Raw genomic sequence first — 27,087 nt, 5'->3', positions numbered from 1 at the left:
CTATTATTTGAGTGGGTGCACGTACAGAAAACAGGTGATTTTTTTTTTTTACTTATAGTGAAAAGAACTCGTATAAGTCTGGCTTTGCGAACCCTTGGACAGAGTTTGAGCTGAAGAGCCCCACTTGGAAATTTGATGGATGAATTGGTATACCTCACTTTTTCAGGTTACCGAAGATGAAACACCTCATTTCTCCCAGATAGTTTACAGAATTTTTTGACTTTTGAAATTTAGCACACGTCTCTATGGGAAAATATTTACCCGTGTAAGCCCTGTTACCATGCAGAAAGGGTCAACTCCTTGACCGAAAGATCAGTCTGTATACTGGTCGTCGGGGATATGTTCCGCGGAGACTGCGTCTGGCTTCACAGAGGAGAGTGAGTACGTCAAAAAAATAAAAGACTCCTCCGGACAGACGGATCTGTCTGTCTATAGTCACCTCCCTGCTGTAACTAGCTAAAAGTGCTGTTTGTGCTGCTTACATCGAACATGATGTTATATTCTACAAAGTAAGATTTTTACCGTTTAAACATTTTATATCTCATGCTCGGACTTCTACTTTTTCTTTTCTTTGTGGCTTTCCATGATCGTGCTGCTGTATAAGAGATATTTTACCACACACACACACACACACACACACACACACACACACACACACACACACACACGGCACACACATGTAGGCCCTACACATTTGCACAAAGTGAAAAACTGCATTTCATAATCATGGACGCATTTATACAAACAGTAATTACAAATTACTTTTGGATAACAACAACCATAGAGGATGAGAGAGAGAGGGGGGAACAGGTCATTAAAACTCCCGATGGTTCTAAATGTATTCATATTAGGCCTAAAAAGTCGATCTTTCTTAGTCATTCTGTGATATTTCGGTATTTTGGGAATGTGGGGGTGGACACTATAGTAGCATACAAAACAATGGCGTACAGATGTTACATACATTTCCTGGTTTATAGCAACTTGTCATTCAATACTCAATGATTTGCGTTTCTTTTAACAGTTTTTTGTTTCTTACATCTTGAATATAGCTTTATGTTGTTGTTTTTCGGGTGCCGATTTTACTTTTGTTATTCATCATTTCACTAGTGCATTCTATTCATTCAATCAATGAATAGAATTAACATGACCTTGTACTTGAGCAGGTGAGTAAGTGCAGTCTATACCTACCTCTCTCTATTTGGTATGTTTCCATGCCTGCTTCTTAAACAGCAATTCACATGAATTCCATTTGATGATGACTTGCAGAAAAGGTTTATGACCCCGGCTCTGTTTCTTCATTAAAAAAAAAAAAAAAAAAAAAAAAAAAAAAAAAAAAAAAAAAAAAAAAAAAAAAAAACCTCATTGTATGTCAGCCTGACACACGTGCTTGCTATTGCTGACTGCCAGGAAATTGTCGACAACTGGTAGACTGTAGTACGGTACTAGTCGTAGCGACGAATTCTAGTTGATAGTCATCTCGCAGTGTGTCATTGCAATCGCATCGGCGATCGACGACGCGCACTCGTACTCACTGCATGCATCCAATGCACCTGCCGCAGAAAAATCCTACAGCATAATCATAGCAGTCTCCAGGCAGTCGTACCGAGCTCGATCTAGCGATACCAGTGAGGGTGATTTCTTTGTTTTCCTCGTAGATATGGCTGGAAACGGTGATTCAACGATCAGTCGGACAGCAATGTTTGTCCCCAGCATGGAGGAACTGGCAGAAGGTATCGTATGGAGCTCTGACAAACTTTGATCAATATTTTTGTCATTAATTGCGTTGGAATTGCGTGCACTACACATGTCCTCAGTCCCACACGTTCAAAATTGCATCTAGTTGTCGTATTGCTGTTTTTATCTCTTCGGGCGCGGGCTACTACTGTGCCCCTGTGGAGTGAGTAAAATAGGGAAGGGGTGTGTCATCAGAACAGATTAACGATTGCAGGAGATAATGTGGAGATACGTGGGATGACCAAGGGGGTGCCATGCGTACTAAAAACTTGATCTTTAAAGCCTTTCACATTGAGAATTGATAGACTGATTGTCCTATTGCATTGGCATTTTTTGTGTCTCCCCATACATACCCTTGACCGAAAGATCGGTCTGTATCTGTCCGTCGGGGAATGTTCCGCGGAGACTGCGTCTGGCTTCACGATCCCCTCCGTATACAGACCGAAGTCAATGATTGCGGCTCCTGTGTGGAGCAGTCGCGCATAGATCGAACATTACGATAAACCAAATATCAGACAGCTTTTTTACATTCAAACAAGTTTGACATGACATGACACATAATATGCAGCAATATTTGGGATAAATTTCTCAATTGTGCAATCGAAATACTCACATAAACTTGGTTATAACGCAGAAATTTTATCGATATCGCAACATCGCCGTTCGCAAGCTGTAAGTCGCCATTTTGAATCTGTAAGCCAATCACATGCGAGGTACGTGTTTTAGTAAAACAAACACGTAGAAACTACCTCGCATGTGATTGGCTAATAGATTCATAGTGTATGTTTCTGCAGTTTGAACGTGACGACCCGACAGGCTGTGTTTTACGTTGAAAATTCTACTAAAATTTTGGATTATTCATTAATCTGGTGAGTTTAATGTATTCTTAAAGAGCTAATTTCACTATACAAGCTTAAATTTGCCGACCTAGGGCCGTGAATTAGACGCAATCGAGAAGGGTGAGGTACCTCACCCAATTTTCCATAGAGACAGTGGTTAAGAACATCCACACAGCAATGGGTACTGCAACCTTCCGTCTGTCTACGGAGGACAGCGTTAATGGCAAAATATAAAAAGAGTCCTCCGGACAGACGGATCTTTCTGTCTACCCATACCCTAACTGCTGCGACCGACAGCCGCCGCACGCACGTGTTGCGGCGCGGTCTCCGGGGCTACCCATACCCCATCATCAATCAATGTCTGTTATATACAGCCCTGTCGCTGTAGACTTCTAACATGAGTTACTTGCACACAAGTGTCAAGTGTCGTGTCAGGGCTGTACCATACCAGTCAATAACTCAAAATCCAAAATATCATCACCCTATTCTGGAGTGATGACAAGATTTTGAATTTATTAGAGCTAGATCTACACCATATTTCAATTTTGTTACTCGGACCTACAATGTACAAATGTATTCACTTTCTATCTTGATCACAGCATCTGGTCGAACTAAATCAAATGTCAATGATTGATGGCATCATTGCCATACCCCACTACACCCTAGTACCAGTATTATAAATTAGCTTTTAATGGTAGACTTTGCTCTTGGGTTTCTGTTGCCATGATAATAAACCGTTTATGTAATATAATACAGATTTTATGCATGCTTTGTTCACAAACTTCCGCAAAGCTTTCCAGAGGCTTGCCCTACCTAGCAACAACTAAGTGAATTTCTGCTCAATATGGAATGTATCGAAGGGAGCAAGTGAATCAAATTCCTTCATTACTAGCTAGGGCAGGCTGTAGGAAAACAAACATCCATGATTAATTGTAATAACAAAAATGGTCTTTTGGTTACGGTACTGGGCCTGGGATGTGAATGCAAACCTTTGTAGTAGTCTAGTTTATATTCAGTACCTAGTACACTCACACCCTTGAACCTTGAACCTTGAAGTAGTAATCCCTTTCAGCAGTTCCTTGAAACTATCCCGGGATGGTAGAAGTGTCGTGCGTCAGTGAGAGGTGACATGGTGAGCAGGATGATTTTAAATGTCACTAATGTACAATAAAAGTGACGGTGCATAGTGCTAGTAAAAAAACATGCATCTTTTCTTAGAGCATGTGTGACCCAACAGGAGGTTGCATCACTATCACTCGGATGACTGGAAGAGCAGCCTCTCTGAATGTTAATGGGTTGGTAATTGTGACCACAGGTCCTGGCAGATGGTTCCAGGTTCTAACAGCTCGGGGAAAAAAGGAAAATTTAAACACATCTGTGGTCGCGGTTGGGATTATGTACTTGAACTTATGGTCATGCCTTCCTATGTAGGTAGCTGGGAAAATCACATGTGGTAAACGTAGAAGTTGACAGTAGTGTATCTTATGAAAGAGGGTGCACTGTGCAAGGAGGCGTCGTGTGCGGAGACTATCCCAACCAAGAGCCGAGACTAGCGTTGAGGAAGATGTTGAATACCTGTAGTCTCCATGTACAAACCGAGCTGCAGTTTTCTACACCTGTTCAAGAGAGTTTACCATTGTGGCTGTGTGTGGGTTCCAGGCCTCTGATGCATATTCTAGTTGGGGCCGGACAAGTGCGGTATAGGCACTAGAAACAAAGCATTCCCATTCTAAAGTAGACCTTGCTTCAGTATTTAATACTTCAAACATTGGAGTTTTTTATACTAAATTAAAGATAGACATGAACAACTTAAAGTGAGGCAGTCCTCACGAATTTCAAAAAAATATGTTGTTGTTGATACCTCCAATGAACTACTTTCACCAAAAACAAACTTTCAAATCATCAAATAAGCTCGTAAATTTTGATTGAAAAAGTGTGAATCTGCATGGTGAATACACTAATGAGCAAGTCATCGCGGAGAGTCAGACGTCACCGAGACACAACTCTTCCCAGCCGTGTTCTGCTCGTCATTAGTACGCTCCCTAGTTATTCATAAATACATGTTTAATATTTATTTTTATAAGCTTGAAATATTTTGTTTGAAATGATAAAACCACATATTGTCACATTTTACGACAAAATCAGATATGATCATTTTGAACACTTAAATTGGTTTTCTGAGGCACGGCTGTCAACTTGAGAGTAGGGCATCAATGACGTTGCACCTTTTGGCAGGCTCTTACACGATTGCTGGCAGGAATTATTTTTTTAAAATCGCGTACAGAGACAGTGTTTGCTTTCCACATGTATAAATTGGTGAAAGGTTATATTTTTTACTCTTCTTAATTATCATACAGTGAAAATTCTCAGGACTTCCTCCCTTTAAGAGTGGTGTTGGAAATGTTTTATGAGCAGTAATGTCCTCCAGTAGAGACATGTGCATGATTCATGTGAGATTGTTTGTGCTTAATGGAATAGAACCCTAGCCTAGCCCTATCTGGAATATTAAAGTAAATGCGATGATGTCTGATATTTTGTGCATAAACTGAATTGAATACATTGTAGTATTAGTACCGGTACATTATTATAATTCCAGAGATGAAAGTCACTGTTATCGATGACAAAATAATTGATATTATTTTAAGCCTGTATTTTCATTTCATAGGAAAGAATGAAAGTTGAAATATAATAGCATGAAATATTGAACAGCATTTTGTGTCTTTTCATTTGACTACACATATGTTCATTTTGTATGCTCTGCTATACAGTCAGTTTTAACAGGTAGGATTTTTTTTCTGATGTATAGGAATCACTTTGATCTTTTGTAACTGTATACAAGATGAATTATTAGAGACATTTTTGTGGACCTATAATTCTTAACCTTAATTATTTAAATGATTTACAGTTTTACACAGTGTTTTTATTCTTGACTTGTGTCTAAGGCATGTAGAAAGATGAAATTATACCATGTGTGGCATCACAGTGTCTCTATAACAATATTTAAACATGAAGTTTGAATTCTTAGTTTTATGTTTTGGTATTTACTGCTATTTAGTGTACTTGTAAACTAATATTACATTATCATGTTTCATATGGTAATGGAAGAAGGTTAAAAATTTCTTTGAATTCTATGTGTGATTATTTCAAGAGTGTGCTTTCTAGCTCTCCTGTCATCTATGCTTTCTCCCTCTGTCTTTCTCTTTCTCTCTCTCTCTGTCTTAAAGTCCTTCAACGAGGTTTGCGGATCTGCTACGAAAATGCTGATGTCAACGTTGTGGATTGCCCTGACCTAACCAAAGAACCATTTCATCAGGCATCAGCAGGCTAGTACACATCAAACTACACTCTATTTCTTAAAGAATCTAAGTTAGTTTCAAAAGTGACTAAAGCCCCGTTTTAACAGACCTTACCATGACAGCATCCTGTATCCAGAGAACAAATTTTCATAAGTTCCAAAATTCCAATAAGATCACAGGAGAGAACGAGGGGTACCATGTACATTTGCGTAGCAAAAGCTAGTGCAGAGAATTCTAGAATGAACACTTGTTTTTTTACCAGTGTGTGATTTGAAACACAACACAGTGTAGTACATACTTTGACCATTTTTAGTGAAGAATTCATTTTTATGTCATTCAGATTCAGCTGTCATTCATGACAGTTAGTGGAAATCTAGCTTTAAGAATGAAAGATTGTCTAATATAGTATGTGTACTACTTCTAATAGGCCATGATTCATAGCAATTAACACTCACGACTACTCCTTTTGTTGGCATTCTGTCAAAAGCAGCGTACTAAAATAGATGTGAAACTGAAAGTGCAGGATCTTGGCATAATTTTCTCACTCAGCTGGATGTGCTCTGACTTTGTTGGGACTGTGAAGGATTATTGTATGCCAGTGAATGTAGTAACCATGGCATAATGTAGAATTGTACCTTAGAATTTCATGTGAGGGTTTCCTTTTCTTTTCTTTTTTACCAAAAGTTTTCATTGATTTTAGGTTATTGTTTTTTTTTTTTGTTTTTTTTTTTTGTTTTTTGGAGGGGAGGTAACAAGTATTGAACCATTGAAAAGAATGTGTTTGTTTGTGTTTTTCTTGATTTTGGGACATTGCCATAAAGCTTTTCACTTTGGTGAAAGAAGACAAAAGAGTTTGAACATTTTTGAGTCTTCTGTGATCTACAAATATAAAAATAACTCTCTTGAAACAGGAATCTGTGGAAGCCCTCGATTGGCAGATGTTGGTGGTGTACCCAATCTGGTTCCCCTAGTGAAGAGAGAAAAGGTTTGTACTTTGCATCATTTTCATGACACACCTACACTGTATGACTTACAATGTATCTTCTTTTGTGTGCATGTGTGTGTGTGTGTGTGTGTTTGTGTTTGTGTGTGTGTTTGTATGCGTGTGTGCGACAATAAGAGCCATAATGTGTGGTTCAATGATTGAAGATGGGCTGATGTCCCACTAATGTCCATCACACTGTATGTAGTAGTACCCTTTAATATCGATGGGGCAAACAGGAAGAATTTTAGTGTAGAGGTTTTCCAAGAATACATTTTATACTAGTAATTCTGCTTAAAGTTTGCACTTTTCATTGAGATGACATGATGAAATGAAGGTGTGATATCATGACTCTGTACTTAGTAATCTTACAGTGCTCAGTCAGTATGAGAGAGGTGCTCCAAGGTAAGCTTACTTGCCTTGTTTCGATAAAGAAATCCATAGTGAGCGATAATGAAAATCCAGGTATATGCATCACTGCAGTTTTTCCTTTACAAGAGAGTTAGTATTAGATCTCATATCCATGTTTGATGGGTTTGGATGGGGGAAGTGAAGTGATGCTACCATATGAAAGATACAAAGTGTTTAGAAGTGATTGCTGAAGTATGTACCAATGTTATAAAGATTGTTAATATCAATAGGCAACGCTGCATACTGTCATTGGTCCGATGGTCCGATGGTCCTTGGGCAGTAAAAATCACTGTCGGACTGGTAACTTTTCAGGAAATGACCAGAAGAAGATGGAAAAACTGGGTACTTACTGGTCCGACCTGTCTGTCCTATCAGGAGAAAAAATAGATTAGTGTGCAGCCCTGCTATAGGTATTAATTCACTAATTCAGTTTGTCCCTGCAAATGGGAAATCTCCAGATGATGCTAAGAATTTCTTCGGTGTCTTTATGCCACTGCCAAAGTCACATTTCTTTCATACACATTGCTGGCATAAATATCTTTGCAGACTTTATGCTTCTTGCCTGGCATATTTGACAGCACCCTCACAGAGACTCCAACTCTCCCGTTTTCGACGGGAGATCTCCCGCCGAAAACCCATTTTTGCAAAATCTCCCGTTCTCCCGTTTGAGATTTAATTTCTCCCGCCCTGGCTCAATGTCTCCCGTTGGAAAGGATTTCTTACTTATTGCTATCGTATGTTGCAAAAATAAGCCTTAGATAGTACCAGAGAGCATCTATAACCCTAGGAACTTCGCGCTTCGCACACATAAACTTGGAGCCTCCCGTTTGCTAGGGGTTTCAGGCGGGAGAATCTCCAAATCAGAAGGTGCTTGGGGTTGGAGTCTCTGCCCTCATTGTTCTGATCATTAGATCCTAGGCAAATGTTACCTGAGATGTTCCCATTCTCTGATATGATGTTAAACGCAGAGGAATTCTGGTCACTCCACAGAAACACCTATCTTTGCTGCAACAGACATACAGTTATTTCATTCATTCATTTATTTACAAATTCATAAAGATAATTCATATGATTTTTCTATTATTATTCATTCACTTCTTGTAATGTTTTAAAGACACTCTGTAGATTATATTTAATGCATACGCGGGGGCGGATCCAGGAATTCCATAAAGGGGAGGCACCTTTACATAATTAAGAGGGGGTTCATGCCCCCCCCCCCCCCATTTTTTTTATTTCTCTTGTTTTAACAAAATATAAAGAGGGGGTGCGAGCCCAATGCACCCCCTTTGGGATCTGCTGCTGATATGTTATGACTTACTCCTCTTCCAACATTTTCTCAACAGAAGTATAATCTGGATGAAGTTGCAAGGCAGGTGGATGTACCAGGGGGCTTCATCATCGGTGCTGGGGCTGGCCCATGTGATGCCATCGGGGTCAACTCAGAGGTTGGCATTTCACCCAGCAGCTGTTTCGGAAATATGATTGCAGGGGCGGATCCAGGAATTCTGTAAAGGGGAGGCGCCTTTGCAAAATTAAAGGGGGGCGCACGCAGCCCCCCACCCCACCCCCCATTTTTTCCGTTTTATTCATACCCCCGCCAAACGAAGTTTGAAGGGGGTATATAGGAATCAGCGGACGGTCGGTCCGTTGCAAATCTTGCGTCGCGAACTACTTCCTCAGTTTTCAACCTATTCCCATAAAACTTGGCACAGATGTGTGCCTTGGGTTGTAGATGTGCAAGACGTATTTTTTGACAGTACCCAAAAGTACGTTGCCATGGTAACGGCATATTATGGGCAAAAATGGGTACAAATCTTGCGTCGCGAACTCCTCCCACAGTTTTTGATCAATTTTTATGAAATTAGGTACAGATGTTCATCTGAATATGTTAATGTGCAAGACACATATTTCCGCAGTGGCAAAAAGTGCGTTGCCATGGTAACGGCATGTTATTGGTAAAATATAGGGCAAAATGCTTCATGGCAAAACTGCTTCATCAGTGTTCTTCCAATTCTCATGGAATTCATATTGAATGTTTGTCTTAGGATATTGGTCAGCATGACACATTTCTTGACAGTGACAAAAGGTATGTTGCCATGGTAACAGCTCACATATTATGAGCCAAAATGATGGAAAATTTTGTGTTGCAAACTACTTCCTCAGTTTTTGCCCAATTTCCATGAAACTTGGTACAGATGTGTGCCTTTGGTTGTAGATGTGCAAGACGCATTTTTCGACAGTACCCGAAAGTACGTTGCCATGGTAACGGCATATTAATGGCAGAAGATCAAGGAAAGATCTTGCGGATTTAACTTCTTCCTCAGTTTTTTTACCAAAGCTTATGAAATGTTGTTTGGCGGGGGTATAACACGTCACTGTAGCGACATTTCTAGTTTCTTTTGTTTTGACAAAAAAAATAAAGAGGGGGCACGCGCCCGGTGCACCCCCCTCTGGATCCGCCACTCGATTGTGACCAAAGATATTTCCGTAGAACAACAATAACAACAACTAATGCAGCAGTCAAAGTCTTGTAAAATTCTGAATTTAGGAGCCATGTATACCAAAATCGCCCAGTTAGGTTCCCTCAAAGCAACCCTCGGCAAATTTCTTCCACTAGACTTTTGTGATACTGTGCTCGAAATTATTAAAGTTTCCTGAAAACTTTTTATAGGTGTTCATCGGCTTTCAAAGAGATTTTTTGTAAGTAGGTGCACCATTTCAGTTACTGCATGCCAATTCTGGGTGATTTTCTTTCAGTTTTGAACAGGTCAAGCGCTTACAGCTGTGTCTTTGATGTGACTTGTTGGTGTATCAAAAGAAGTAGTCAAAAAAGTAGTCTACAGTCTAGGAAAAAAAAAGTTTGTACATTCATTGTCATCAAACTTTTTTAAGTGATTACTAGAGTATGCTCAGTCTTGATATTCAAAGATATCTTATCAAATACCATCTGTTGATTACATTCAATAGGCTTATTCATGTTGTTTGTTCCTCGTAGGAGGTAGTGACAAGTTATTCCACCCACCTTTGTATACCTATAGCATTTTTGAACATGTTGCAATGCTGGGCAAGCCTTGGGCAGCTTTTGTACTTATCGGGAGCAAGCTTTGTCAAGTATGCATAGAGTTTGAATATGTTGATCAGTTGGTCTATCGAAATTAAAGTAATAACTTTGCTCACAGCAGGTTATATCAATGATTTCATTGATCTTGAACTACTGAGATTTTGTAAGTATTTTTTTTTCTCTGCTCCCGTCCTGTTTTCTTTGCACAATTCCTGTCCCTCAGATGATTACCAATATCAAGACCAAGTCTGAGCACAGCGAAGGAGACAACCAGACCCACATCGCTCTCCTCACACCAGAAGACGGCTCCGTCTGCCTCCGCAGGAGTCCCAGCAGAGACTTCAACCTGCTGGGCAATTTCTTGGTCTCCGAAGGCAAGCAAGGAAAAGTGAGCCCATCTCTGTTCATACGACAAAGGGAGCATGTTCTCGCATACATTCCCTTTGCTATCATTATGATAATAACATCTAATAACTCTAATAACTTTTTAGCTCACCTGAGCCGAAGGCTCAAGTGAGCTGTTGCGATCGCTCTTCGTCCGGCGTCCGTCGTGCGTCGTCCGTCGTGCGTCGTCCGTCGTGCGTAAACTTTTTACATTTTCATCTTCTTCTTGAGAACCCCATGACCGATTTTCACCAAACTTGGCAGGTAGCATCCCTAGGGGGATAGGATCTCAATTTGTTCAAAAAGGCACCATGGCCCATCTGGGGGGCCCCAGGGGGGCCCAAACACCCTAAAATTAAGGAATCTTTAAAAATCTTCTTCTCTAGAACCAGAAGTGATAGAGCTTAGTTAATACTATGAGTTAGTACATTGATGACTGTAGTTTCAAGTTTGTTCATGGGGGAGTCAGGGGTGCCCCCCTTGGGACCCAGGGGAGGGGAGTGGGGAGGGGTCCTAATGGGGCCTAAATTGTACATTTTCATCTTCACTTTGATATCCCCTTGTCAAATTTTCACCAAACTTGGTAGGTAGCATCCCTAGGGGGATAGGATCTAAATTTGTTCAAATGGGCACCACGGCCCACTTTAGGGGCCCCCAGGGGGGCCCAAACCCCCTAAAATTAAGGAATCTTGAAAAATCTTCTAGAACCAGAAGTGATAGGGCTTAGATAATACTATGAGTTGGTACATTGATGACTGTAGTTTCAAGTTTGTTCATGGGATTGGGGGAATCAGGGGTACCCCCCCCCCCCCCCCCTTGGGACCCAGGAGAGGGATGGAGAGAAGTCCTACAGTTGTAATAGGGCCTGAATTGTACATGTTCATCTTCTTCTTGAAAACTTCATGATGAATTTTGACTAAACTTAGCAGGTAGCATCCCTAGGGGAATAGAATCTCAATTCCTTCAAATGGGCACCATGTCCCTCTTGGGGGGGGGGGGGGGGGGGGGGGCCCCTAGGGCGCCCCCCCCCCCCACATTAAGGAATATTTAAAATCTTCTACTCTAGATCCAGAAATGATAAAGCATAGTTAATACCATGAGTTTGTACATTGATGACTTTAGTTTCCAAGTTTGTTCATTCGTTCCAGGGCTGCCTGCCCCCCCCCCCCCAAACCCGGGAGTGGGGGGGGGGGGGGGGGGGATCCATATGCAGACCTAAGTTTCCAATGTTCTCAGGTAAGAGTGTGCAAGAATGCATGCAAGGTGAAATTGCGATACTCGGGTGAGCGCGTGACCCCCGGGTCTCTTGTTAAAGGATAAGGCTACTGCTTTGAAAGCTGATATTAGTAATGGATAGAATGTGTTGATAGAGCTTGATCAATTTTAGTTTAATCCGATAATCCCTTCATTGTTTTTGCCATAAAGTTTTACATCCCGTTTTTATCCCATTCATTGCACACAGCTTTCTTTCCAATATTTAGATAGGTTGGGAGAGTCCATTCCAATTGAGTTATGTACCATTTTAAAGCTTAAAGTCTGCTCTTTCAAAATCTGCCCCAAGTGAAAATCCTTGTCTGGTGTTTTTTTTTTGTTAGTGTTGTGATGCAGAGTTTCATATGTTACTTTTATATCAAATATAAAAGACTAATTTTTATGCCTTGACATCAGGTGCTTGAGGTGAAAGCTTCCATCAGACGGGGCGTGGATGATTTTGTCACGGCGATGCGCACAGCCCTGCACAAGCACTACGGCAAGGAGAAGTTCATCGGCCTTGGGGGCGTGTTTCTCATGGTGGAAGGCATGGCTAAGATTCACATTATGGTGAGCTGTTATTGGTAATACCCATCTATCCCTGATGCTATGTTCTTGGCTCTTGAGATTATAACTTCTTTCTGTCATCACCCCTATGTGTGCTGTTGAGTGCTGTTTGGCACTGAAAACCCCATTGTGTTGTACATACTGGCCAAAGTCCCTGGCACAGAAATGGTTAATATGCTGAAGATCAAGAGCTGTTTATTGTTAATTACATCCTAGAAGTGCTCTATGTGCATTTTCAGGGGATACTCCACTTCTCTCTCCAATAGCATAATCAGTATATGCATACTTCTGGTAAATTAGTCCTTCATAAGACTTTGCTTCAACAAAGTTCAAAACTTCATTTCAACAATTTCAATTATTGTGATATATGGAATGCATTATTATTTTTTTTTTTTTAAGTAGTTTTTTACTTGTCAAATAATGTGCTATGCAGATTTCCTAGGTACTTACTATTACAATAATAACTTTGTCTATACTTGTCCAAGGGGATTAACATTAGTATTAAATGTCTAATCTACACAAGTTCATTGATGTTTCAGTTTTTTGGTAGCATTCCTAATGTTCCTTCTGACTAAGACTGAGTGATCATTGGCTTGAATTCTAGTATTCTTGACAACTACTACCTGAAAGAAAATTTGACATCAACTTGAAGCATCCATCATTACTGTGTCTATGAATCAAATTAATGCAAATTTGATGCACAGATAGTGGCTCTACTGTAAATAGATACATTTGGGTGGTTTTTTTTTTCAAATTTTATGAGCCTATTGTGCTTCCAGCTTGTTCTGTGATACATTATCACTTTACAATGACAATTATTTGTTAACATCATTTTAGTAGAACTGTAAATTGAAATTTAATGCTATTTCGAACGTGGTGTGTTTGGTCAAACAACTCATTTTAAGTACCAGATACTAAGCTTGAGCTATTTTCTTTGCCAGCCGGACTTTTCCAAGACACCATTGAACACAGAAGAAGATGTTAATAGATGGCTCCAGTTCTTTGACTTCAAAGGACCTTTAGAGTGCGCCAGTGTGTTTGTGTCTCATGACCCGGTGAGTTATGGCTGTCTGTCTGCCTGTCTGTCTGTCTGCCTTTCTGTCTGTCTGTCTGCCTTTCTGTCTGTCTGTCTGTCTGCCTTTCTGTCTGTCTGTCTGTCTGCCTTTCTGTCTGTCTGTCTGTCTGTCTGCCTTTCTGTCTGTCTGTCTGTCTGTCTGCCTTTCTGTCTGTCTGTCTGTCTGTCTGCCTTTCTGTCTGTCTGTCTGTCTGCCTGCCTGTCTGCCTGTCTGTCTGTCTGCCTGTCTGTCTGTCTGTCTGTCTGCCTGCCTGTCTGCCTGTCTGTCTGTCTGCCTGCCTGTCGGTCTGTCTGTCTGTCTGCCTGTCTGTCTGTCTGTCTGTCTGCCTTTCTGTCTGTCTGTCTGTCTGTCTGCCTGTCGGTCTGCCTGTCTTCCTGTCTGTCTGTCTGTCTGTCTGCCTGCCTGTCTGCCTGTCTGTCTGTCTGCCTGTCTGCCTGTCTGTCTGTCTGCCTGTCGGTCTGCCTGTCTGCCTGTCTGTCTGTCTGTCTGTCTGCCTTTCTGTCTGTCTGTCTGCCTTTCTGTCTGCCTGTCTGCCTGTCTGTCTGTCTGCCTGTCTGTCTGTCTGTCTGTCTGCCTGTCTGTCTGTCTGTCTGTCTGCCTGTTTGTCTGTCTGTCTGTCTGCCTGTCTGCCTGTCTGTCTGTCTGTCTGCCTGTCTGTCTGTGAGACATCCCAAAAGCATCAGATCATTCGTAAGCACACATGTTAGTGTTGAAAACCTGTATTACTAAATGTGAGTCGTACCTGAATTAGATTTGTTTGAATCAGTCCATGTTGAAGTTGAAATGATAAGATTGGATGAAAGCAGCCAAACAAAAAGTTGTAAGTTTCCTTTAATGATAAGTAATACAGAGTGAAACCACGTACAAGGAATATTAGGCAAGGCAATTATAAAAAATTTCCACATGTAATATTTTGGTGGGGTTTTTTTGTTTTTGTTTTTCGTTTTTTTGTTTTGTTCGGGTTCCCCCTTCTTTTGTATGTTGTCAGACATATTAGTGGCGTCTGTCAAAAAAGTAATGTATCATGTAGCACTCCCTTATTTGCTTCTATCCAGAACAAAATCAGTCCTCATCTCAGGCCTCGTGAAAGTGCAATTCCACAGTGTTCAAGTTGACAGTGAACTTTTAAACTTTCTTCTTCTTTTTGTCACTCAAGAAAATAATCATTGTTGCAAATGTAAGAAGTACAAGAGATAACAAAATACCATATCACAGTAATGAGTATACAGCATGGATAGAGGAAAACAGGATAAAAGAAGCTTGAGCGAAATCAGACATACAATTTGTAGATATGTAAAAAAAATAAATTTGTAGAGTTTGAAAGTCTCACATGTTTTTACCAAATACTCATGACTTGGAAGAGGCAACGATGTCTCCACTCAATAATTCTCTCGTTGGTTTGTACATGAAAATACTATTACCCTTGCCAAGGAGGTTATGCTTTCATCGCTGTTGGTTTGTTTTTCTGTGTGCTTGCAAAACGACTCAAAAAGTTGTGAACAAATTTGGATGAAACTTACAGGAAAAGTTGATAATGATGAAAATAAGTTAATTAGATATTGGTGGTGATCCAGGAATTTTTGTGAATTTTTGAAGAATTTTTTCATCTTTTGCCAAATAGGGTTAATGAACTTGGGACTTCAACCTGCGCGTAGTTGGGGTTTGCATGCATGCTCACTAAAGCACAAGCTTTGCTCCAGGCGCTGCGCAACTGGAAGCTGATGAGGTAAACACGAGGCTCCGTCATATTGGAAAATTTGTGATTTTTGGAATGCGTACATACAGCTATATGGATGGAAATGCGTTGCTTGGCAGAGGTCTGCACTCTCCAAGTGCAAATGCGTTTGGTTAGTTGGCCAGCACCTGAAATGTCTTTCCCCAAATAAGACAAAGACATAGTTGCAACAAAATAACGTTGCGTCAATGATTTAATAGGATACATTTTATTCCTTCTGATTTCATTTTGAAAAAGGGGAAATTTTTTCGAAGGTTTGTGTACAGTTCAATTAGGCCATGGGCTAGTGGGGGTCAACGTGCACCCCCTCTGCACCTAACATTCATTGTTGTTTCCATGTAGCCCTTGGTCTGGAGAGTCAGAAAAGTGATGTTAACAAAAAAAAAGTTGGGTCCCAAGACCCGCCCCGTGACGTTTTGTGACGTCACTTCCGGAACGACCTTTTCGCGAATACGGGGGAATAGCATTTGGGTATTATCCTAATAAAGTGGTCCCCATGCCTTTATTTTTCATTGATAACCAAAGATTTTGGTATTTCTAGATTCCTCAGAAGATGGGAAATATGATGCAAAGCAAAGTTTGGCAATATAGGCTGTCAGATTGTCGTCATCGACAACGAAATGGGCAAAGATGTCGACAAAATTCAACAAAATGTTACAAAATTTGGGCAATTTTTCAAGTTTCACCCTTTAAGTTTGTATATTTTGTGAAGAATGTGTTAAATGACTTGAAATTTGGTCTGAATATTAAATGAATATCCCTTTTTACGAAAACAAAATATTTTGGCCTAATTGTAATCTGATCTTCTTCTGTAGACATTCAAGTGCGCATGCGCGGTATCTGGAAATAAGCCTTCCAAATGCCTTTTTTGATGTCAGGTATCAAAAATGAGTTACAACGCGTCACTTTATCATGTAAATTTACAAATTTAATCATATTTTGCAATCAGCAATCAACTGATTGAATAAAAGTTGCCTTCAAATGAGAAATCAAAGGTGACCATGGCTCTTTTTGATGATGACGTTGGTCACGACATCGAAGATGAAGACGACGTCAAAGACTATAGAAATACGACATAGCAGAGATTCGTTTACAAATCTCCATTTCAATTGATTGATTTTAACGATAAATTTACAGTAAAGGAAATCAAGATAATGAATTTTCAATTCTACTGGCATTTTATTTCTTTGCAATAAACTCAAATCCTGCTTAAAGGGGAAATCCAGTCTAGAAATAAGTTACTCTGATAAAAAAGAGTAAAATCTTACGAGTTCAACGGTAAGAATTTGACTGTAATCTGATGAAAAATAAGGAAGTTACTATTTTTTTTTTGCTAATTTCTGCAAAACATTTCTTGTACAGTGGATAAGAATATGTAAATGAGTGACGTGACCATGTCATAACCTCACAATTTTCCATTGATCGTGTACAAAACATTAAGAAAATTCAATGTTTCAGTCATTGAAGTCTGACAAATGATGATATTCCTGGTTGCATAACTTGGTTATAGTGATGTTAGATATATCAGGATTTGAGCCTCGAGCATAATTGCGTTTGAATGAAAAACTGGAAATGTCAAAATTCTATGTACAAACTATATGTGACCCGTTACAACAAAAAGGTCCTAAAGTCGCGCACGGTCGAAGCCGTGAAAATCGAGTTTGAAGTCGGAGCATCATAATTGGTCAAAACTTACGATTTTCTGATTTTGACATATTATTGGAGTCTGACATGTCTTCTATCATCTGTCGAAATTTTGAAGCAAAATGATGAAAGGAAAGACCAAAAAAAAAAGCGTTTTTCTGGGCCATGTTTTTGGCGTTTCAACCAAGCAGAAACCGGTTCGAAAATTTGGATTGAGCGCCACAGATAGGCTCCGCCCCTAACAACGACCGGAGTGATCTCATTGGTCAGTTTGCTGCTTGCCGCTAACTGAAGCGTGAAGCTCGCACACTGCCAAGTCGACTGGTGCGTGCGGGCGGGATGCGCTATGCCCAGCCGCTTCTCCTGGCATCCTGGTCACTGATTGGTCGGTGAGGAGACCGCCGACGCTGTGCTTGAATGAGCATTTCGGGGGTTGCTAGGGTTTACCTTCTATTGTCCGGAGGTGAGAATTGACTAGCGTGTCCCTTGATCGCGATTGCGTCGCAAGGAAAACTTTTAGGGCGCTTTTCTCGAAACAGTGATTTCCCATACGTCTCGACATGCTCTCTTTTGAACATCGATATCTCCGCAGCTGATTATTTTCATAAGATGTGTTATATATCAATTTAAAGCAGAAAGATTAGGGAGTTTTGTCATGCAATTTTCAAATAATCGACCTCACCCGACTTTAGGATCATTTTGTTGTAGCGGGTCACATATGGCAAGATGTGAGGGGATCACATGTTCACTTTGTTATTTGCATATTCATATTGACCGTTCAAGAACTATTTCCTCAAAAAATAGCGAAACTTCAAAATGTCATAACTTCCTTATTTTTCATGCGATTTCGATCACAATTTTACCATTGAACTCGTAATATATTACTTTTTTCTTATCGGACTAACTTTTATTTGGACTGGATTTGCCCTTTAGATAAAGGCTTATAACTAGTTTCACAATTAAAACACTTATCTCAACTACGTTGCACTCACTGGCACAATTCTAAATACTGTACCAGGCATGGATAATATTTTGATATGATTTTTCCTCTATTTTCTTCAGAAATTGCATCTACATTGAACTTGTCACCGAAATGACACTATACATGATGCATATTAGAGACAATGGACTTTTAGGGACCTAAATTGTTTTAATGTCTGGGTTGTTTTTTTTTTTTTTACTTGGGAATGCTAACTTGTGGGTTCTTGGCGGTTCTGTGGCATAGTGGGTAAAACTTTCGACTCCCGATTGGAGGACCCGAATTCGAGTCACGATTCAATCACGATGTACATTTCTCGATGGTAATAATTATATTAACATCATTATCTGATTTTTTTCTTTTTTTATTCTTATTTTTCATTTTATTTCGAGAATTTGGGAATATGGACTTGCAGGTCATCGACAATGAAGTGGGCATACATGAGATTGACAAACTTAAAAGTCCACGCAGTTTTTTACAAGTTCTCACGCTAAAACATCTAAATATCCATTATTTGTGGTTAAATCATGAAATGAAATTAAACCTAGTCTGGATATTAGATAAATAACCATGTTTGATTAAAAAAACAAAACAAAAGAAATAAGGCATTATCTTAATTCAGGCATCTTCTGTAGACATTTAACTTAAAGTCAACACTTGTGTTAGATCAGCCATGGTGCCTTATGGATGTCCAGAAGCTGACGCTAATTCACCGGGTGCACTTCACGAGTTCGACACCCACGAATCATACAACCCATGAGTCATAGAGCCCGCGAGTTATACAGCCGGTGAGTCTTAAAGCCCATGAGTTCGACACCCTTGAGTCCGACACTAGGCAAGCCGGGCTCACGAATTTGACACGTAATAAAGAACCCACGAGAAAAACATATTTCCGGCCTTGCGATGTAATATCGAACTTGTGGATCGTTTTTAACTTTTTTTCTTTTTTTTCTTTTTTTTTGGGGGGGGGGGTGGGGAGTTGTTGCTTAGAAAGATGTCAAACTCGTGGATCTTGCTTGCCTAGTGTCAAACTTGCGGGCCTTGTTTGCATACTGTCGGACTCATGGTCCTTATTTGCCTGCTGTCGAAGTCATGGGCTGTACGCCTCGTTTGCTGTATAATTCGTGGGTGTCGAACTCATGGGATGACAACTAATCACTTTGCCATCCTTTCAAAGTCTGAAATTCTTTTGAGCTCTGAATCGAATTCCAATGTCACCATCATTGTCATTTTCTGAGTGTATAGGTTTAATGAATTCGTTGTTTACTCCTGTCACTGCTTCTATGCCAGTATCATGCTTCGATACATCAGCCATGGTGCCTTTCAGGACGTCCACAAGCTGATGTGGCATCACCTCCCCTGAGGTGAAGTCAACAGAGGTCGCATAAGATCTTCATCCTTCGTTTATCCATGATCTTCATTTTGGTCCGTTGGTAGCTTCCATATTCTTAGTTTGATAATTGCTACGGAGGACGTGCTATTCAGAGACGTCTCTGAGAAGCCAGATCAAAAGTTTTTGCCTTTGTGACATAAATCATTTTACCGCACTTAGACTGTATTGTCAATAATCGCAGAGCATTCACCTCTAAATTCTTCTGTTACCGTGCAAAGCACAGCAAAATATTTTCAGTTCATCCATCACCTCAGCTGTCCTATTTCATGATTCAGCCCTTGTATGTACATCATTAGGACTCCACGCATTTACTGGCTGCAATACCACTAGTGCCTTTTAGGTATAAAGGGGAAGGTAAAAACAATGTCGAGGCTGATGAGTCATTTCATGCTGCATTTCCAAAGTTTGGTGAATCTTGAAATGTTATAGCTGAGATGATGATGAACTGGAACGATTTACCTGTGCATGCCTTGTATGGTAACAGAAGAATTAGGAAGGTGAATGCCCTCCAAACTCTTTACAGTCCAAATGCGGTGAAATGGCCAATGTCACAAAGGCAAAAAACTTTGATCTGGCTATGATACCGCCCTGCTGAAAGGTGTTAGAGCAGCATGTCCTATGCAATCATCAAACAAGAATATGAAAGCTAGCAACAAACCCAAACGAAGAACATGGATGGACAAAGGATGAAGATCTAATGCGACCTCTGTGAACCTCAAGGGAGGTGCTGCCGCGTCAGCTTGTGGACATGAATCCTGGAAGTCACTGTGGCTGATGAATCGGAGCCGATACTGGCATGGCAACAGTAACATGAGTAACAATGGTTTAATTCAGCATATACCGCACTCAGAAAATGACCATTATGGACATTGGAATTTGATTTGGCTCAGAACTCATGCGCAAATGAATATCAGACACTGACAGGATGGGGAGATGATTCCGCATCAGCTTGGGGACATCTCATTAGGCACCATGACTTATGAATCGGAGCCCGATACTGATAGTGACAGTGAAAGTAGTGAAAATGAATTCATTTAACCAATAGAATCACAGAGTTACAATGAAAGTGACATTGGAATTTAATTGTAACAGTGTTCATGGGCAAACGAGTGTCAGACTTTGAATGGATAACTTAGAGCTGGTAGATGACTCCATCAATTTCAAACATATCGGTATTAAGCCAGTGGTAATCATTTGAAGCATTTCGATGTTGGACTCTCAATAATTTCATCGGAAGTAAGTAATGCTGGAAAAATACATAATAATTAGCAAATAACTTTTATGAAACATCATATAACCAATAATTCTACTGTGAACAGTGTTACATTTAAAAAGTTTCTTTATACTTTGAGATGGAATGAAAATTTTAAAAGGAGGTATCACAAATATAATCGTTTAGTGTTGACTAAGTATGAATGCTAATAATATTTTCAAAGCATAAGTTACGAAACCTGACTAAACAAAAGAATACTCTTGAAAAAAAGGCTGTGGGAATTTTAGTATCTAACAGCAACCAACTTTTATCAAAGAATGAATGTATTATATGCCTCATATATGATCTATGACTGAACTATCATTGTCTAATAACCATGTCAGATAATGTCCCATGAATTGGGGGATTGCTTATTAGCTCACCTGAGCCAAAGGCTCAAGTGAGCTATTGCGATCGCCCTTCGTCCGGCGTCCGTCGTGCGTCGTGCGTCGTGCGTCGTGCGTCGTGCGTCGTCCGTCGTCCGTCGTCCGTCGTCCGTCGTGCGTCGTGCGTAAACTTTTTACATTTTCATCTTCTTCTTGAAAACCCCAAGACCGATTTTCATCAAACTTGGCAGGTAGCATCCCTAGGGGGTTAGGAACTCAATTTGTTAAAATGGGCACCATGCCCCACCCAGGGGGCCCCCAGGGGGCCCCCAGGGGGGCCCAAACCCCCCAAAATTAAGGAATCTGTAAAAATCTTCTTCTCTAGAACCAGAAGTGATAGAGCTAAGTTAATACTATGAGTTAGTACATTGATGACTGTAGTTTCAAGTTTGTTCATGGCAGAATCAGGGGTGCCCCCCTTGGGACCCAGGGGAGGGGGGTGGGGAAGGGTTCTAATAGGGCCTAAATTGTACATTTTCATCTTCTTCTTGAGAACCCCATGACCCATTTTCACCAAACTTGGCAGGTAGCATCCCTAGGGGGTTAGGAACTCAATTTGTTAAAATGGGCACCATGCCCCACCCAGGGGGCCCTCAGGGGGCCCAAGCCCCCCAAAATTAAGGATTCTGCAAAAATCTTCTTCTCTAGAACCAGAAGTGATAGTGCTTAGTTAATACTATGAGTTAGTACATTGATGACTGTAGTTTCAAGTTTGTTCATGGCAGAATCAGGGGTGCCCCCCTTGGGACCCAGGGGAGGGGGTGAGGAGGGGTCCTAATGGGGCCTAAATTGTACATTTTTATCGTCTTCTTGAGAACCCCATGACCCATTTTCACCAAACTTGGCAGGTAGCATCCCTAGGGGGTTAGGATCTCAATTTGTTAAAATGGGCACCATGCCCCACCCAGGGGGCCCCCAGGGGTCCCAAACCCCCCAAATGAAGGAATCTTTATAAATCTTCTCTAGAATCAGAAGTTATAGAGCTGAGATAATACTATGAGTGAGTACATTAATGACTGTAGTTTCAAGTTTGTTCATAGGAGATCCAGGGGTGCCCCTCTTGGGTAGGGGGGGGGGGTGGTTGGAAGGGTCCAAATGGGGGCCTGAATTGTACATTTTCATCTTCTTCCTGAAAACCTCATGATGGATTTTTGTCAAACTTGGCAGGTAGCATCCCTAGGGGGTCAGGATCTCAATTTATCAAAATGGGCACCATGCCCCACCCAGAGGGCCCCAGGGGGCCCCAATCCCCCCAAATTAAGGAATCTTAAAAAAAATTGGGCCTTTATTGTACATTTTCATCTTCTACTTGAGAATGCCTGGTCAAATTTTGGTAGAGCTGTGAATAATTTAGGTTAGTGACTGCGTGAAAGGTGAACTTGTGATACTCAGGTGAGCGCTAGACCCGCGGGTCTCTTGTAATAAACATGCTTCTATAGTCACATTAAATGATTTGTCGCGGTAAATTATGATAGAATTATGTTGTCATTATGATCATCAGAAATGGTGACAAGAGTACTGTATAGTTGCCTCTAAAGTTCTCATTTTAAGCCAAATTTCTCTTAGTTATTTTCTTTTATATTTTCTTTAATACAAATAATAATACTTGAAGTTTCTGATCTTTGATGAAAAACTGATTGCTAGACAGCAGAAAAGAACTCACGGCGGCTTGTTTCACACACCTTGCATGCACACTAAATATCTTAAAAGACTTCAGGATTATTAAAAAAACACATACTAAATTCTCTTTAAAGGATTCGAGTTTGTTGAGAAGGCAAAATGCAGATGTAATCAAAATCTTCTTTTCCTCGTAGCTAATGGTGTTAATCTTTAAGGGTCGTCTTAAACTAATTGCTAAATTCAGTTGAAGTTGGTATTTAGACGAAACTCCAATGTGAATTTTGTCATCGACGCCACTGTCTTTGCCGTCGTCACTGAAGTCAATGTATTTCAGCAGGTGTTTGATGACTTAAACAAAATGATTAAAGTTCCGATTTTACTTGAAATATACGAGTTAATATATCAATTTACTAGTCACCAAAAGGGACATTTTGTTGGTTCTTATTTCGCACTCCTCCTGCCCTCTTGAACGTCCACAGAAGATGCGAGGATTAAAATAATGGCTCATCGGTTCCTTTTTAGTCAAAGATGGCTATTTATTTAAAGGACAAGTTCAACTTCACAGATATGTGACATGTGGATTGAGTGAATACAGCAATACTAGTAGAACACATCAGTGAGAGTTTGAGGAAAATCAGACTATTCGTTCAAAAGTTATGAATTTTTGAAGTTTCTGCTCGCTCACTGCTGGATGTGAAGACTAATACAGCCTGTGATGTCACAGTCATGTGTAGAACGATATAAAGAAAACAATATAAAGAAAATTCAACATACTTTCATTATTTTTCTTACAAAATAAAGAACACTTGACTTGTCTCTGTCAGAAGGCAGGAAGGATAATATCCTTAATATAAGTCATTGACATGTCGAAAAAAAATTTGCAAAAAAAAAAAAAGATTTTGTAGAATTCTCTTAATATTTTCCTTACATTGCATATATCGTTCTGCGCATGTGACATCACACACTATAGTAGTCTTCTCATCCAGCGGTGACAGTACAGATACTTTAAAAATTCAAAACGTTTGAATGGATTGTCCGCTTTCTCCAAACTTTTACTAATGTGGAATTCTACTAATTGCCGCATTTACTTCACCTACATGTACACGAAGCTGGACTTATCCTTTAACATCCAGACTAAATTCCAATTAATATAGTGAATTAACCACAAAGTAATGAATATCTAAATTAGCATAAGAACTTGTGCTGGCTTAGTTTGTCGACCTCACTAATGCCCATTTCGTTGTTGATGACCTGCAAGTCCCTATTGCCAAATTCTCGAAAGAAAATAGTAAAAAAATCAAAATAGTTTACGTCATATACTGCGTATTAATCAAATGAATATTAGTTCAGTGAAATCAACGGAATAAACAAACAATCAGATATTGACGTTAATAAAGTCATTACCAGCAAGGAAATGTACATATTTGACTGACCCAATTACAAACATGACTTATAATATTTTACGAAATTTCAAAAGAGACTGAAAGATATCTAAAATAATCTCTGCTATGTCGTAATTCTAGTCTTTGACGTCGTCTTCATCTTCGATGTCGTGACCAACGTCATCATCAAAAAGAACCATGGTCACCTTTGATTTCTCATTTTAAGGCAACTTTTATTCAATCAGGTGATTGCTGATTGCCAAAATTGATTAAAGTTGTGAATTTACATGATAAAAGATTCGTTGTAACTCATTTTTGATACTGGACATAAAAAAAAGGCATTTCGGAGGCTGATTTCCAGACACCGCGCATGCGCACTTGAATGTCTACAGAAGAAGATTGGATTACAATTAGGCCAAAATATTTTGTTTTCGTAAAAAGGGATATTCATTTAATATTCAGACCAAATTTCAAGTCATTTAACACATTTTTCACAAAAATATACAAACTTAAAGGGTGAAACTTGAAAAATTGCCCAAATTTTGTAACATTTTTTTGAATTTTGTCGACATCGTTGCCCATTTCGTTGTCGATGACGACAAACTGAGGGCTTATATTGCCAAACTTTGCTTTGCATCATATTTCCCATCTTCTGAGGAATCTAGAAATACCAAAATCTTTGGTTATCATTGAAAAATAAAGGCATGGGGACCACTTTATTAGGATAATACCCAAATGCTATTCCCCCGTATTCGCGAAAAGGTCGTTCCGGAAGTGACGTCACAAAACGTCACGGGGCGGGTCTTGGGACCCAACTTTTTTTTTGTTAACATCACTTTTCTGACTCTCCAGACCAAGGGCTACATGGAAACAACAATGAATGTTAGGTGCAGAGGGGGTGCACGTTGACCCCTACTAGCCCATGGCCTAAATGAGAAACTTGTGAGATGCTGACATCGTCACCTCCATCAATTGAAATCCTGTGTTGTTTCCACTAGTCAAATTGATTGTCAAAGACATACAAAAATTTAAAATCCCAATAGAAAGTTTTCTTTGCTATACAACCAAGTTTGACAGAATTCTTATCATTCTGGCCTTCTGATGCTATTTTGTGGTGATGGTGATGATGATGATGATGATGATGATGATGATGATAATGATGATGATGATGATGATGATAATGATAATGATGATCATGGTAATGATGGTGATGATGGTGATAATGATGGTGGTAATGACGATGATGGTGATGATGATGGTTATGATGGTGATAATGATGGTGTTTGGGATGATGGTGACTCAAATGATATGGTCACAATCTTGGTTGCTGTCATAGGCAGAATTGAGTACAGATTAAGCCGATCAGTTGCCAGGAACTCTACTATGTCAGTGCACTGTTTGACAGTGGAAATAATCATCAGTCACAACAATTGTCACAACAATAAACTTGACTTCTGATTGTTGAAAGGTCTCATATTTATAACTGGTGCCTGGAGAGTTGCAGCAGGCCATCCAGTGCTCAAAGACCATGACTCTCTGCTCAAACAGGGACTTTTTTGCCCTTTTTTCCCCCCAGGGACTGGACCTGCGAGTGCATCACACGCACTGTTTCAGCCAACATGGCCAAGGTGGCCACTACCACTACGACATGAACGGCAAAGCTGCCTCGTATCACGGCTACTTCATCCCTGCTGAGTGGATGTACAGAATAGACCCTCCACAAGACACGCACATGGTGGGCCGTGACTAGCACCGACCTATGGTGATGTTGCAGTCAGTTTCTTATTTCTGTTGTAGCTGGGTTTTTGTTTTTAATCTTTTGGTTTTAAGAATTCTTTCCATTTTATAGAGCAGAGCCATGATTTGTCACAAGGCCATCTGGTGAAGGAAGAAAATATGATACTTTTTTTGGTTTTCAGATGTGATTGTCATTATTAATTTGCTTCACTGGAACTAAATAGATTTCAAACGTTGGTGTGCAGTATTATTTTCTCATTGTCAGCAAGTGTAATTCATGAGCTCGGATTTTGTCGGAGCAAGTTTGCACCTTTCATGATATCAGAGCAGACAAACCTCTGGGTTTCCAAGTCTCCAGTGATAGAAATTGCATGATGTAAATATGCGGGATAAACTGTACCAAAGTCTGTATTGATGAGTTACGCAAGATGTATCAGCAAGAGTTTGAAAAATTTATGTGACCAAGCTAAATGGCAACTCCTTTTGTCGATACTTGCAATTAATCAGTGCAAAGTTTGAATGCATACTTTATGTACGTTACATGAGAGTGCATGACTATCTCAGATTATAAAATAATATTATTGTGTTATTCAAGGTATAGGCTTCCTTTTTGAAAGTGGTATTAATACTTTTCATAATGTATCTCTGTTGTTATATATCTACTTAACCGTAGCAGTTGAATCTGTATTTTGGATAGGTCATAATGTGTGAGTGAATCAGTGCATTGGGTTATTTCTGTCTTCCATTCTATGTCACTTTGCCGCCTTTATTTCAACGGCATGGAGATTCTCCACATGTGCACTAGGCATCACTAGAAAGCACATACCAGTCAGTACTTGTGTGTGGATTTTGTGGTGAGCGTGTTGCATTTAAGGTGCAGTGTGGGGCAGGTTTGTTTGTGACATTTCATTGTCATCTTTGTTTGTTCATTTGTTATGTTTGTTTATGTTTGCTGAGTGTCACAACACTATTGTCATTTGTTATGTTTGTTTATGTTTGCTGAGTGTCTTAGCACTGTGTTCATTTGTTATGTTTGTTTATGTTTGCTGAGTGTCTCAGCACTGTGTTCATTTGTTATGTTTGTTTATGTTTGCTGAGTGTCTCAGCACTGTGTTCATTTGTTATGTTTGTTTATGTTTGCTGAGTGTTACAACACTGTGTTCATTTGTTATGTTTGTTTATGTTTGCTGAGTGTCTCAGCACTGTGTTCATTTGTTATGTTTGTTTATGTTTGCTGAGTGTTACAACACTGTGTTCATTTGTTATGTTTGTTTGTGTTTGCTGAGTGTTACAACACTGTGTTCATTTGTTATGTTTGTTTATGTTTGCTGAGTGTTACAACACTGTGTTCATTTGTT

General features: G+C 39.8%; 1 protein-coding gene across 1 annotated transcript; it reads left to right on the top strand.

Moving 5' to 3' along the window:
- Positions 1 to 1,608: 1,608 nt before the first annotated feature.
- Positions 1,609 to 26,528, top strand: LOC139726231 (ester hydrolase C11orf54-like). The gene is made up of 8 exons (XM_071637298.1): positions 1,609 to 1,730; positions 5,798 to 5,896; positions 6,781 to 6,854; positions 8,606 to 8,707; positions 10,547 to 10,711; positions 12,376 to 12,528; positions 13,467 to 13,580; positions 25,569 to 26,528. Exons 1-8 carry the CDS (start codon positions 1,658 to 1,660, stop codon positions 25,740 to 25,742), a joined length of 954 nt encoding a protein of 317 aa, XP_071493399.1. The 5' UTR covers positions 1,609 to 1,657; the 3' UTR covers positions 25,743 to 26,528.
- Positions 26,529 to 27,087: the final 559 nt, after the last annotated feature.

Source organism: Diadema antillarum, unplaced genomic scaffold, assembly GCF_040938485.1.
Source record: "Diadema antillarum isolate AM-2024a unplaced genomic scaffold, OU_Dant_1.0 seq00000082_RagTag, whole genome shotgun sequence".
NCBI lineage: Eukaryota > Metazoa > Echinodermata > Echinoidea > Diadematoida > Diadematidae > Diadema > Diadema antillarum.
This window is presented reverse-complemented; position numbering and strand designations above follow the sequence as displayed.

Excerpts from the sequence above, each read along its gene's own strand:
- LOC139726231 (XM_071637298.1), top strand. The coding sequence starts at position 1,658 with ATGGCTGGAAACGGTGATTCAACGATCAGTCGGACAGCAATGTTTGTC. Across the intron at positions 6,855-8,605 it reads CCCTAGTGAAGAGAGAAAAG|AAGTATAATCTGGATGAAGT; the intron begins GTTTGTACTTTG and ends TTTTCTCAACAG. Across the intron at positions 8,708-10,546 it reads CCATCGGGGTCAACTCAGAG|ATGATTACCAATATCAAGAC; the intron begins GTTGGCATTTCA and ends CCTGTCCCTCAG.